The following is a 12,500-nucleotide window of genomic DNA, read 5'->3' on the forward strand; positions in this document are numbered from 1 at the left end:
AACAAAGACTATTATGGTATTTTTGATACTGGCAAATTGGCTGCGAAGGAGACTATCCTTCGAACTACGCTATACAATTTGCGCTTGTTTTTAACATGATCGAGATCGACGAATAACGAGAACAAAAGGAGCCAAATGTTTAATGGGCAGAGATATAACAGAGATGTGGCTTCGTCTGACCAGCTAGAGAATTGTGCTTGTCAAATAGGCCATTTCCGTGTTCATGTCTGCCTCCTCTTTAAAGCGAGTCCAAGTGCGAAGTGTTTCTTATGAAAATTAGTTTTCATTCATTTGTAAAGTAGAACTAATGGGCCATTTCCGAGTTGCTGTTTGTCTCGGTTTCGAATTGAGTCTTGGTGCTCAACTATTGTAAGGGAAATGAGTTTGATTTGCATAAAAATACGCAACTCGTTTCCATTTGAATGGTTGTGCGCCAGGACTCGCTTTGAAACTGAGGCATGCAGCAACTCGGAAATGGGCTATTACTATCACAAAAACTTCGCACTTAAGACTCGCTTTGAAGAGGAGGCAAACGTGAACTCGGAAATGGCCTAATGTTTCGTTATTCAGACTTCTTTCCTCTCTTTGCAATAAAAAAGGCCATCGGTAAATTGGCCTTAAAATTGTAGCCGTTCAGAGTATTATGGTAGTCGCCGTAAATTAAAGGGCCTATGTCACGTTATTTTAGGGTGTTTAGGGGAAATCTTAAGCTCGTCACGAGTTCAAAACTAGACAATGGTAATGTGGAATCCTTTACTGATAAAATTCTTGTTACATGATTCTTGGCAAGAAACGACCTTTATCCCGGCGATTTGCCGTAAACTTGAAAATCGTTGGTCTGACTCAAGATTACCCAAATGCAATCTGTTTTATTCTTGTCCATTTGTGTCCATTCATGCTTCTCTTTCCTTTCGCTGTATTTCTTTTATGTTGTTTAAAAGTTTGCCTGGTTTTCATTGCGCAACCCTACTGCGCATAATTTCTTGGGTCATTGGCGCGCACATTACTGAGCTCGTGCACATTGATACAATGGCGGATTTTCATTGTCACCAAGCTTAATCCGTCAAGGAATGGCTATTTTCCCCTGTACGAGTACAGTAACCCCCATTTTTCATGAACTTTGTTTTCATGGAGTATTTAAACTCAGTCAAAAACTATTTCCCCATTAACCCATTGACCCCTCAGAGTGACACTTAATTAACAATTAGACCCGTAGCCCGCAAGGGCTACGGGTCAGTAGCCCATGAGGCGACGCCGAATGGGCTATTGACCCGTGGCCCTAGAGAGCGAAGGGTCTAATTGTTTTAGTATCACCCAACTCGTCGGACAGAAAAGGCAATAATAAAGTTAGCAAATGCAAGTTAAAGAAATGTTTAATTGGGAATTAAATGAAAGAAAGCGTCACCCTGTTCGCTACTCGAGGACTATTACTAATAGTCCTCTAGTAGCGTAGCCAATCAAAATGCAGGATTTGCATTAGTCCACTAGTTGGGTGATACTAATAGATTTTATCATATGGCCCGTACGGCCCCGCGCTTGCTTTCATTCCAAAACTATTGGGAAAATCCCCGTGTGAGGGCCGTACGCATTAGCGCGAGCAGGGCCGGAAAAAGCCGTACGGCCCTGCTAGGAACACGTACTGCTCAGCGCGATGCGATTTTAGAAGATTTCGTCGCTTTTAAACTTCCAAGTAATTTACAGCCAGAAAAGCAAATGCAAATAGCAGATTAGATAAGTTTTCTGTGCAGATTTTTTTTTTTTTAATTTTGCCCTAACTCCAGCTTCTTAGTGCTAATAAATATTGTAAAGGGCCCATATGATAAAATGCTTATTGACTGAGTTTAGGTCGGGCCGCACAGGAAAATATTTGGCCCTCGGTCTCGCTGCGCTCGGTCCGTACGCCATGACCTCGGGCCAAATATTTTCCCGTCCGGCTCTCCCACTCAGTCAATAAGTACATATTATTATATGACTAGCTCCGTGAGCGGGCAAGATGAACCAAATCGCGCGCTCTGATTGGCTACCCGAGCGGGCAAGATGGAGCGATTTCTCGGGATTTCTCGCTTGGTCCCGCAAGATCAAAGATCGTTTTTTGGTGTTTTAAGTCATATAATAAATCCTTTATTGACCAAACTTGTTTGGTCAAGATGGCTGGATATTGGCCTCGTTCTTTTTTTGCGTGTTTATTGACCTCGACTTCGTCTCGGTCCATAAAAACGCAAAAAAAGAACTTGGCCAATATCCAGCCATCTTGACCTCACGCTTGGTCAATAACCCATACTTACTCTAACGCCAGGCGATTTTACTCGTCGATGGGGGGGGGAGTTCTAGGGCGTTCGAGATGTGAATGGTTAAAAAAATTAACCAATATCTATGCCCAGTTTATTGGCAATTTCATAAAATTGTACGGAAGGAACCATTACGAGTCGAACAGCCCACACTCAAGTTACATCTATTTTGGAGTGGTATTAAGGCCGGGACACACTAGGCGACAAGTCGCAGCGACAGGTCTCTGCGAGAAGTTGCTCCGTGTGTACTTCTTGCAAAACAAGTCGCTGCTACACGACGCCTGTTCGGTGCAAACGCAGTGATCTTGTATGAAGGGGAATGTGAACTAGTGTTCTAATTCAATATGGCTGACCATATGACGCTCTCTCATTGGTTCATTTATACATTGTCGCAGCGACTTGCCGGAAGTGTACACACGGTGCGACATCGCTGCTTTCGCTTATTTCGCGACGTGTCGCAGCGACGTATCGCCTAATGTGTCCCGGCCTTTAACTCACAAAGGCATTCAAATACATTTTTCAGGTACGTACGTGAATTAACCATAGAATGACACCAGGCTCTGCGTTATACATTGCATTTATAAAATCGAGCTAAGTTTGTCTATCGCTGTGGGTGCAATTATTGTCAAAGTGGCTTAAATAGCCGTATTCGTTAGCGTCGTACCATGCAAACGAGCACGGTGACCTCCATTTTTTATTACATTTTTATCATCGCTTGACATGTTACAACAGTGTGTGAAGTTTTACTTTACCGAGCACTGCTCTCTTACTCATTTACACCTGATACTGTCACCCTTATCGCCGTATTTGCTTGTTTTATTTGCTTATTTATTTTTGATCCTCTTTTTAAGCCTTTTGTCCGCCGTCCGTCCACCTGAGTTTTGACAAATTCACCCAAGGTACATTGCAAGATGACTCCGGAAGTGAAAACAACGCTATAATAGTAAATGGCGCTCAAATTGCCCCACATGCTGGGAAATGTGGTAACGCCGTCAATTTACTTGGTACGTTTTAAGGCACAGACTGATATAGACCTGGGGCTGGTTCCTGAAAGATGTGATAACTCTATTCCAAGGCAGGGATAAATGTGCCTAAATAAGGCACATTTAGCACTTTAATACAGTTATTACACCTTTTCAGGAACCAGTTCACGCGGAGTATTTCTTCTATTAGATATCTTTAGCAACGACGAAGGGAACGGCAACGAGAACGTCATCTCAAAACATAACTTGCCGTCATTGTAATCACTTCGCGACGATTCCAAGCTTTTAAACGTGACAATAGTGTAGCAGGCCCTCAAGAATGAAACCGATATGAGTCATGCTAATTTTAGGGGAGAAAATGAAAATTTATCTCCAACTGCGGACGTCCTCCATAAAACCTCAAATTTGATCATTTCACCTTGTTGTTGTGCTGACGACGGCAATGAAATGGACAAAAAAAAAACGCACTTGCAGGGCATGCAAAGCTATTGTTTTTGTCACTAAATATGCACATTTGTGACGTTCTCGTTGCCGTCGCCGTTGTCGTTGCTAAATCTCCCTATTTAACAATTATTCTGCGAAATCGCGCGGAATATCGCCCGATACTTAGCCGACGAGGCCGTAGGCCGAGTGGGGACTTTGACAGTTACGCTTAGTTTATGACGTCCGAGAGGTTTTCAGGCCCATCCTGGCGTAAGCGTCCGAACAACTTTTGTTTTTGATTTTTTGTCGTACCTACTTCCGTTTTAGTGAAGAGTGACCAGGGAAAAACAGACTTTTAACCCCAATTTCTTAAGGTGCCCTGTGATCAACAAAATCACTTCCTTTTTTTTCAGATTTTGAAAGTGTGTTTGCTTAACATCTGACTGTCAAAATTCTGAGCTTTCATTTTTATCCAAAGGCCGTTTACTTTGAGTGACTGTTTTGGATTTCATGGTTCGCCATTACTCACGTTCAAAACTGACCGATGGGACCTCAGAGGGCTGGATCCAGGGAAATGTGACGTCAAAGGCTCACTAGCTTAAAATTTCAGTGTGTGAATGCAGCTTATTGTATATGCAAAGCGCCAGTTTAAAATCCTGAAAGCCCAAAACTCCCGTGCTGCACATTAATTATGCGGCGTACGCACACATTGCATTCTTAGAGATAAAACGCAGCTCTTTATAACCTCTAATTTCATTGGATCCCTTTAGGACGCAGCTCTATTGTTTTTAGGTTTAGGGTCCATCGTTGATTGGTTTTTTGTTTTGGTCCGTGATTGTTTTCTGAACCAATCCCGAGAGCCGTTGTAATAGCTGCGTGCTGCCCCCATTCTTAAACTAGTGAACCTTAGACGTCATATTCTCCTCGATCCAGCTCTGTCGAGATCTTGAAGTTAGTAATGGTGGATCATTAAATTGGAAAATTCTAGTTGAAATAAACAGGTGTCTTTTTGAACTCAAGGCTTAAAACTTAGTGTTTAGTTAACACAGGGGCACTTTAATGATTTCACTTTGTTGGTAGGTGGAGACGTCTTACTAGATGGAGCTCACTTTGGTAAAATTCCAAGGGAGGGTATCACCATATCAACGTGGATTAAACTGGATACCAATAAAGGCATCCAGTCCATATTTGATACAGTGGGAAGTCATTCGAGGCATAGAGATGGCCAGTATCACTTTGAAATTGATAACGGAAAAGTTCGCTGGTTTCACAGAAATGAGAACCACGACACCATTTTCAGTCTTCTCACGCGTCCTGTGGTGAAAGAGGCGATCTGGACTCAGCTTACTGCCACGTATAGTGCTAAAATGCAACGAGCTAGAGTAAGTGATGAGATTTCTAGACTCGTAAAATGGTTTGAGCCCAGGTGTCATATAATAAACAAGTGAAGTGCGATCGTCCTTGTGAGAGTAGTCCTGACTGTTTTAGGTGGCATTAACTGACGTTTCGACAACCAAAGCGGAAGTTATCACTTGACTCCGATGACGACTTCCGCTGAAATTAACTCCGATGATGACTTCCGCTCAGGTTGTCAAAACGCCAGTCATTTCAACATATCCTCTACCTCTGAAATGACGATTATCGACAATTCGTAATTTTCCATGGAATGACTGTTATCGTCAATTTAGATTACTCTGTCCCAGGACTTGTGGTAGGAGATGAAAAGAAAAAAGTAAAAGTTGAATCCCTGGACGGGATTTGAGCCTGGAGTACCCAATGTGAAGGAACTGTTTTATCCACTTAACAACTGAAGACCAACTGACTAACAATTGCACCGAGTATTTATCAACGCTAATTAGTGTATATAAAATCACTGCTGAATAGTGGTTAAGTCTAGTACTTGATTTTAAAATGGTTAGCTTTCTCTTCAGGTTTGGTAACCGGCATTTTTTCCTTTTTAAACTTGTTTCTTAGTCGGTGATAATACACGTTTACAGCGGCATTCGGAAGAAAAAATATATTGATATATTAAAAAACAAAAAGTATTCTGTCAGTTAGCGATGCGGTATTCTAGTGGTGAAGTGAAAGGGTTATTAATTGAACATTCCCAGGTTCGAGTTCAGCGAGTTTAGGCATTTATTTAGTGTTCGGAGTTTAAAAATAGATATTCATTTCCCATAATCCCTATCAAGCGCTAAACGACCTAAATTGACGATAATGGTCAATTCAGAGTAACTAAGGAATTGTCGATAATAGTCATTTCAGCGGTAGAGGATGGGTTCGTCATTTTCACCCGGACGATCAAGTTCACTTAGTAATTAGATTTTAAACAGAAACACCTTATCAGCGGTGGAACTACCATATTATTGAACACAGCTAAGAATTATGATCTAGACATGTCCACAACAAAACGTTTTGCAGAGTTTATAACTATAAAGCTGAGTAAAATTTGATAGTTTATGAAAATTTCTTTATTATTATGTATTACTTGATAATTAACGATTAGACCCGTAGCCCGCAAGAGCTACGGGTCAATAACCCATGAGGCGAAGCCGAATGGGCTATTGACCCGTAGCTATTGTCATTCCCTAACATACCAAGACCAATAAATAACTTATGTAAGAAATGCGTGTTTCTTTTCCTTGAAGGTTTTTGTCAATGGAGATTTAAATCAGGAGACGAGTGGACGTGGCTTATTGTCTCTTGACTGGGGAGGCAAGGCTGGGATAGGCCGTCATGCACACCCATTTGGAAGTCGGCTGCTGCGAGGAATGATCGATGAGTTCTATATATTTCCTTGCGAACTGCCTCGCTTGGAAGTTCTTGTTTTAATGAGACACTGTCGTGTCTATTTCAGTAAGTATCTTTGATATTCTTTCTTTTTTCCGTTTGTTTCTTTGGTATGTACCACACAAGTGAAGATTGCTCTTTGGGGCATTCTGACTGGTCGACGCCATAGTTAATAGGGGATCCCCTCTATAAACAAAGCTTGACGCGGCAGTGATCAGCAAGAACGATTTACCTCTTACCGTTTTGGTTTGTGTGGTATATACTAAAGCAAAGATTGATCTCGTTGTTGATGAACAATTTTAAACTAGTGACCCAAACCAGAAGTCTCCATTATCGAAACGATACGGCTAACGAGTAACAGCTGCAATTCATGTGTTACTAGTATTGGAGAATTCTTCGTTCAAATGGGAAATGGCCGTGTTTTGACGAGCTGTTTTTCAGGTCACTTAGCAAGTGACAACCGAAACTTCCGTCAAAACAGTTCCTGTCCCAACTCGCTTAAAATTAAGCGAGTCGGCAAATTTTAGTAGAATGCTCATTAAACTTAAGCCACCAAATCAGGTGGAAATACAACAGGCGCTCTACTTTTATTATTGTATTGGCACGTGCTCTCTCCTCATTTAATCTTACCCGTGAAAACACTTATCTTTTTAAAGTAGTCTAACGAACTCTACAAACAAGCCACTCTCGGGAATGTTAAGCGAGATAACGGCTGTCGTGAAAACACGGCCATTGGTTGCTAGCCAATTGAATAGCGACGTCTCACGCACGATTATTCTTTATCACGTGAAAATGTGCACACTGGGGCGCGGATCGTTGAGATCCGCGATGGATGAAATGCCTGTCATATCCATGTCCATCGCAATGGGCATTATTTAGCAACATTTAACATAAGACTCCCGTCACCGAACGGTTTCTCGACTCCCTTTTTTTGAGTGTAAAAATATGGGCGACAGCGCTATCCTGGCATTCGAAATGTTCTCTTCCGGTTGCTGTCCGCGTCTTAAGCATGAATTATGTAACCAAGGCGTTTCTATTGGTTAGTTCCTCAGTACGGAATAAACAACTATTGTGTTTTGTGCACGGTCAAGGCCAAAAACTGAAAGAGAGCAAAAACCTACAACAAAGAAATTTGTCGGGTTTCATAACCACTCCCCTCTATTAACTTTGCCCTAAAAGATATTTCCAACACGAAAAAAGGGACAAGGCATTAAAAAAGAGCGACCGGTAATATCCCATGACGTATTACGGACAAATTTCCATTAGGGGATTTTTTATTCCACTATTTATCCTAGAACTCTGTATGCGACCGCGCCTGATTGACAAATCTTCCGCATGAGCCTAAGGTACCACGCCTTTTATGGTGCATCTTCGAGTTTAAAAGCTGATTTCTTCAGCGTAAGCACTTCGCCAGTGACTTATCATATTGCTTTGTTTCCACCTTGTTAATAAGATTTTGAATTTCTTGCCTTTTGTTATCTTTTTTTCTAGAAAATGCAAAAAAAGTGACAGATGAGTCCTCGGAGACGAGAGGCTCTGCCCGTTTTATGACTCGGCCTATCATTGGGCAAAGGAATAATCAAGTAAATAGTATACTCGCTCCCCGTCCTGCTATCAGTCAGGTTATTCATACCGCGGCTCCAGCGAATCAAAGGCCGATGAAACCACCTCTTTCCGAAGACTTTATCGCCAGCAATTTGCAGCAGATACTTGCCAGCCTGACTAGCGACGATCACGCTTCATCCCATCCATCAGTGGTCCATCAGTCGGTATCAGCTGTGCATCAGCCAACTCAGATGTATGGATTACCATCACAACAATCCAAATCACCATTGCCCAACAGACCTGCACCATACCCGTCGACTAAATTGCCGACGGTTATCTCCAATAGGGTATCACAAGCATCGCCTTTCAATTGGTGGACTAATCATCAACCTAAAGCAGCCACAGCTGTCCCCGCTCAAGCATTGCTTAGGCCCGGTTCGCCATCAGATAGGCAATCATTCCAGCCGATCCGTAGACCTGGTATCGTTCAGCCAGCTTTAGAGCAAGCATCCCTTGTTCGACCATTTAGTCAAAATCGCCAATTCGGCTTGTTTGCTCCATCTCCGCTACAAGCTTCTCTTCGGCATGACACTCCAGCTGGCAGACAACAGGGGAATACTATTGGAGTCCAAAGAATCCCTTTGGGACAAAATGTAATTGGACAATATCAACAATTTCATACATCTGCTGCACCAGGAGAACTTTTAACCCAAACTCAAAATGAAGTACCTGAACTTGTCCAGCCAAATCTCTTTTCAAATAAGGTGAGAGGGTATGGACAGATCCAAAGTCCAATTGTGTGGCATATTCCATCGAGAAATGTAGACAAAGTTCTTCAAGAAGTCTCCGTCAAGCCTTTTTTCTCTGCAGCACCTTTACGCATATCTCCATTAGCTGTCTTGAGGCAAAAGAATCCCCTTCAAGTTCAAAACAGAACAGTGAGTTTTGTGCAAGAACCTTCGTACTTGAAACAAAAGCCTCTCGTACAGGCACAGCAAGTTAGCTCAGTTCAACCCCTCCAGCTCCCAAATAGCAAATCTTCAAATCAACAACAACAACAACAACAACAACAACAACAACAAGAAAGTCAGCAGAAGTCGTTAGAATACAAGATGGCCATGTTGGAAGAGACCAGCCAAAAGCCCCAAGTGAACGTTCTAAGACCTCAAGTTAAAGAACAGGCGCCATATCAAACATCAGCAAATATAAGACACGACACTTCCCCTGTTCGACCATTCGGCGGAAACTACATCCCAAGGCCTTTTAGTCATCAAAATGCACAGCAGCGAGTTCAGACACCTTCAGCCTTGGGAAATCCAAAAGCTGCTCTCCCATTCCATGTACAAAATCTGCCTTATGGAATCCCACCAAAGAAGGTTTCGCCTTTCAGCCCACATTTTATATATGGCCAGAAATCATGGCCATGGTCTGTTTGGAAAAATCAAGTCTCTCCAATATCATTACCCCCAAGCCAGTCATCTAGTCCTTTACGTCTGCAAGCTAATGGTGCAAACTTGCTGCAGTATCAGCCAACTTCTGGTTTCGCTGCAAAGTTGCCACTTGCTCCAAGGAAGCCGACACCCAAGGTATTAATGTACTACTATTATTATCCTAGAACAATTACCAAACCTCTTGTAAAAGTGGCCAACGTAGGCGACACTAAACAGACAGGAAACTTTTGGGGGAAATTGAGACAACAGATTTCCACTTTGGGTTTAAATGGTAACCAAGGACTAACGACGATAACAGGAAACCCAACTGCAAAAGGACAAACAAACGGAAAAGTAATTTTGACACAAGCTGGACAGTTTCAACCCAAAATCGTCCCATATGCAACATCCAAACAACTTTATCAGACTTCACAGGACAGACCAACTTACAGACTTATTGTGGGTTCATCTAAAGTGCCTCTTGCACCAGGAATAGTTACAGAGACGCTAGCCAATCAGCTTAGCGGACAACAGCAAGCCCAAACGCCTTTGTGGGGAAATCATCTCTGGACCGGTATGCAACAAATGACGTACTCACCATTGTTAACACCTCAGTTAATATCACCTAATATAGCACAGAAAGTTAACACCGAAACACAAGCTAACAAGCAAATTTCCGTAGGAGACAGAAGGTCACAATTAACCAAAGGACTCTTTAATCGACCAATATACATACAGACAGTACCGTATCAACTTTATAACTTGCTACAACAACTGCCGTCGCTTAACACTCAATCGGGTACTCAGCGATATCTTTCGAGGGTACTAAGTGATATAGTCAGTTCAAGGTACGGAAAGCGGAAAAAGAAGAAAAAACGAGAGGGTGAACGCATGTAAACTCCAAGCTGTGTCGTAAGAGAAAAACCAAATTGAAGACGTGTGTCAGTGGAGGGGTTCAAAATTCATGTAATTTAACACAAACAAAGCATTGCTACATAGGATACTGAAAGAATACAAGATTCAAGTGAGGAAACTGACTTGATACGGAAGTACCTGGACTCTTTAAGGGTGTTCGCTCAATCAGTAAGGTAGCTGGAGTTCAGAAGTCACCGTGTTCAAAACGGTACGTTGACCGGGGGGACTGGAGCCTAGTTCTCGATTTAAGCTGCCTGGTTACGGTTAGGATTAGCTTACATCAGGTAGTAGACTCTGCATACTCAGTGTGGGTACAAATTTAAAAATTTGAAACACAGTTTGCTATCTTTACCCTTTAGTTTTACATTATAATGAATCTGAGACAAGGAAAATGATAGAAATTAATCTGGTTAGAAAAAGAAATTGCCAAAACCACTATTTTGAAAACCAGAGAGTTGAAGCAAATGGCAAAAAGAGCTGATATGAACTCGTTCGTCTCGTGCAATTGTATCTAATCTCAAGGGAAACGGAAAGCTGGCTGCTTGGAAAACGGAAAACTCGATGAACAAACAGCAAATACTGCGATAAAACTATAGCCACAAAAGTATCTCCAAAAAAGTTGCACACGTCATCGTTCTTTTTAAAAACGTCTGCGAGTGCGCGCGCAATAACCTTGCGTCACGCAAGAGTCACGCAATGTCTTCTTAACAGTATCCAAAATATATGGGTTAGTGACCAAACTTGAGGTCAAGATGGCTGGATATTGGCCAAGTTCTTTTTTTGCCTGTTTATGGACCGAGACGAGGTCCATAAACATTGGTCAATAACATTGCTCAATAAATCATTCCATAACATTGGTCAATAAATGATTTATTATATGAGATAAAACACCAAAAAAAATGATCTTTGATCTTTCGGGACCAAGCGAGAAATCCCGAGCGGGCAGTATCGCTCAATCTTGCCCGCTCGGGTAGCCAATCACATCGCGCGATTTGGTTCATCTTGCCCGCTCACGGAGCTAGTCATATAATAAAAGAAAATATTTTGCGGTTTTTAGGCAAGGCCTTTCATTAAAGTAATAAGCGGCTGCCATTTCAGTACTATCATAACATACGCACCACGGTTCAAACAGTTTGTTTCCAAGAAATGTCAGTAAAGAGTTGTATTAAGGTGCATATTTTCAAGACTTTTCTTTCATTTATATTAAAGGGTAAGGCGTTTAAATCTAGTGCACTCTGCGAGTTAGTTTCTGCAAGAACTGCTTTCGCTTTTAGGAAGGTTTTTTTTCGGTTTTGAGAAGCAATAGTTGAAGATACTTAATCACATTACCAGGGGCTCTCTTCGTTCGTGTTTTTTTGAGGTCACAACACCCTGGAACAAGTTAAGTTATGTGGTTATTTACCTGGCTTTTAAATGCAAATGAGGCTGGAGTTGACCAAGTTATGATACAGAGCTCCTTGCTTTTCTCGTCTTAACGATGTTGTTCTCATGCTAATTACTTGGAATTTGTATAGACGTTTCTATCAAAGCAAGGTCAACTCCAGCCTCACTTTCATTCATGGGCCAGGTAACTAAGCACACAACTGTGAAATGGTCTGTGGGCTATTTAACCTGAAGGAAACTGTAAATATTACACAATGAATGGGTCAATGAACATTTAATTCATTTTTTTTTTACGTTGCTCTAACGTGTTAACACAAAATGACCTTGTTTTTAAATATAACCGGAATAGTTAATAAACTTTAACATTTGAAAATGAAGATAATTTGATTCTGTTCAGTTTCTCATCTTAATGGATAAATTGTTAAGGCCATTTTATCTAATTACCATTTTAATAAACTTGTGACGTGTTATAATTCAAACTAACCTTTTGCTAATAAATTTTTTTAATAACGAAATTTGTGTAACCGGTTTTTTTTACCTAAATTCAAAAGGCATTAATAATTCATGAACGAAATAGCCTATCAGGTTACCGAGAATGCGTCACGTGCACTCCTCATTAGAATTCTTTATATATAACATATTAATAAGGCCTCGTCCACACTTATCCGGATATTTTTTAATCCGCAACTTTTTCTTTCCTTATTCAACAATATTCTCACGTAGCGTATTCAAATCGAATTTTG

The 12,500-nt window shown here is 41.3% G+C and overlaps 1 protein-coding gene across 1 annotated transcript in view; it reads left to right on the forward strand.

Moving 5' to 3' along the window:
* Positions 1 to 12,263, forward strand: part of LOC138031340 (neurogenic locus notch homolog protein 1-like) — a 94,697-nt gene extending 82,434 nt beyond the window's left edge. Inside the window, exons 40-43 of the mRNA XM_068879047.1 lie at positions 3,140 to 3,292; positions 4,775 to 5,076; positions 6,343 to 6,550; positions 7,976 to 12,263. Of these exons, the coding sequence (XP_068735148.1) occupies positions 3,140 to 3,292; positions 4,775 to 5,076; positions 6,343 to 6,550; positions 7,976 to 10,356 (3,044 nt within the window). The 3' untranslated portion in view covers positions 10,357 to 12,263. The remainder of the gene's footprint in view (positions 1 to 3,139; positions 3,293 to 4,774; positions 5,077 to 6,342; positions 6,551 to 7,975) is intronic.
* Positions 12,264 to 12,500: the final 237 nt, after the last annotated feature.

The sequence above is a fragment of the Montipora capricornis genome, chromosome 14, assembly GCF_036669925.1.
Source record: "Montipora capricornis isolate CH-2021 chromosome 14, ASM3666992v2, whole genome shotgun sequence".
NCBI classification, from domain to species: domain Eukaryota; kingdom Metazoa; phylum Cnidaria; class Anthozoa; order Scleractinia; family Acroporidae; genus Montipora; species Montipora capricornis.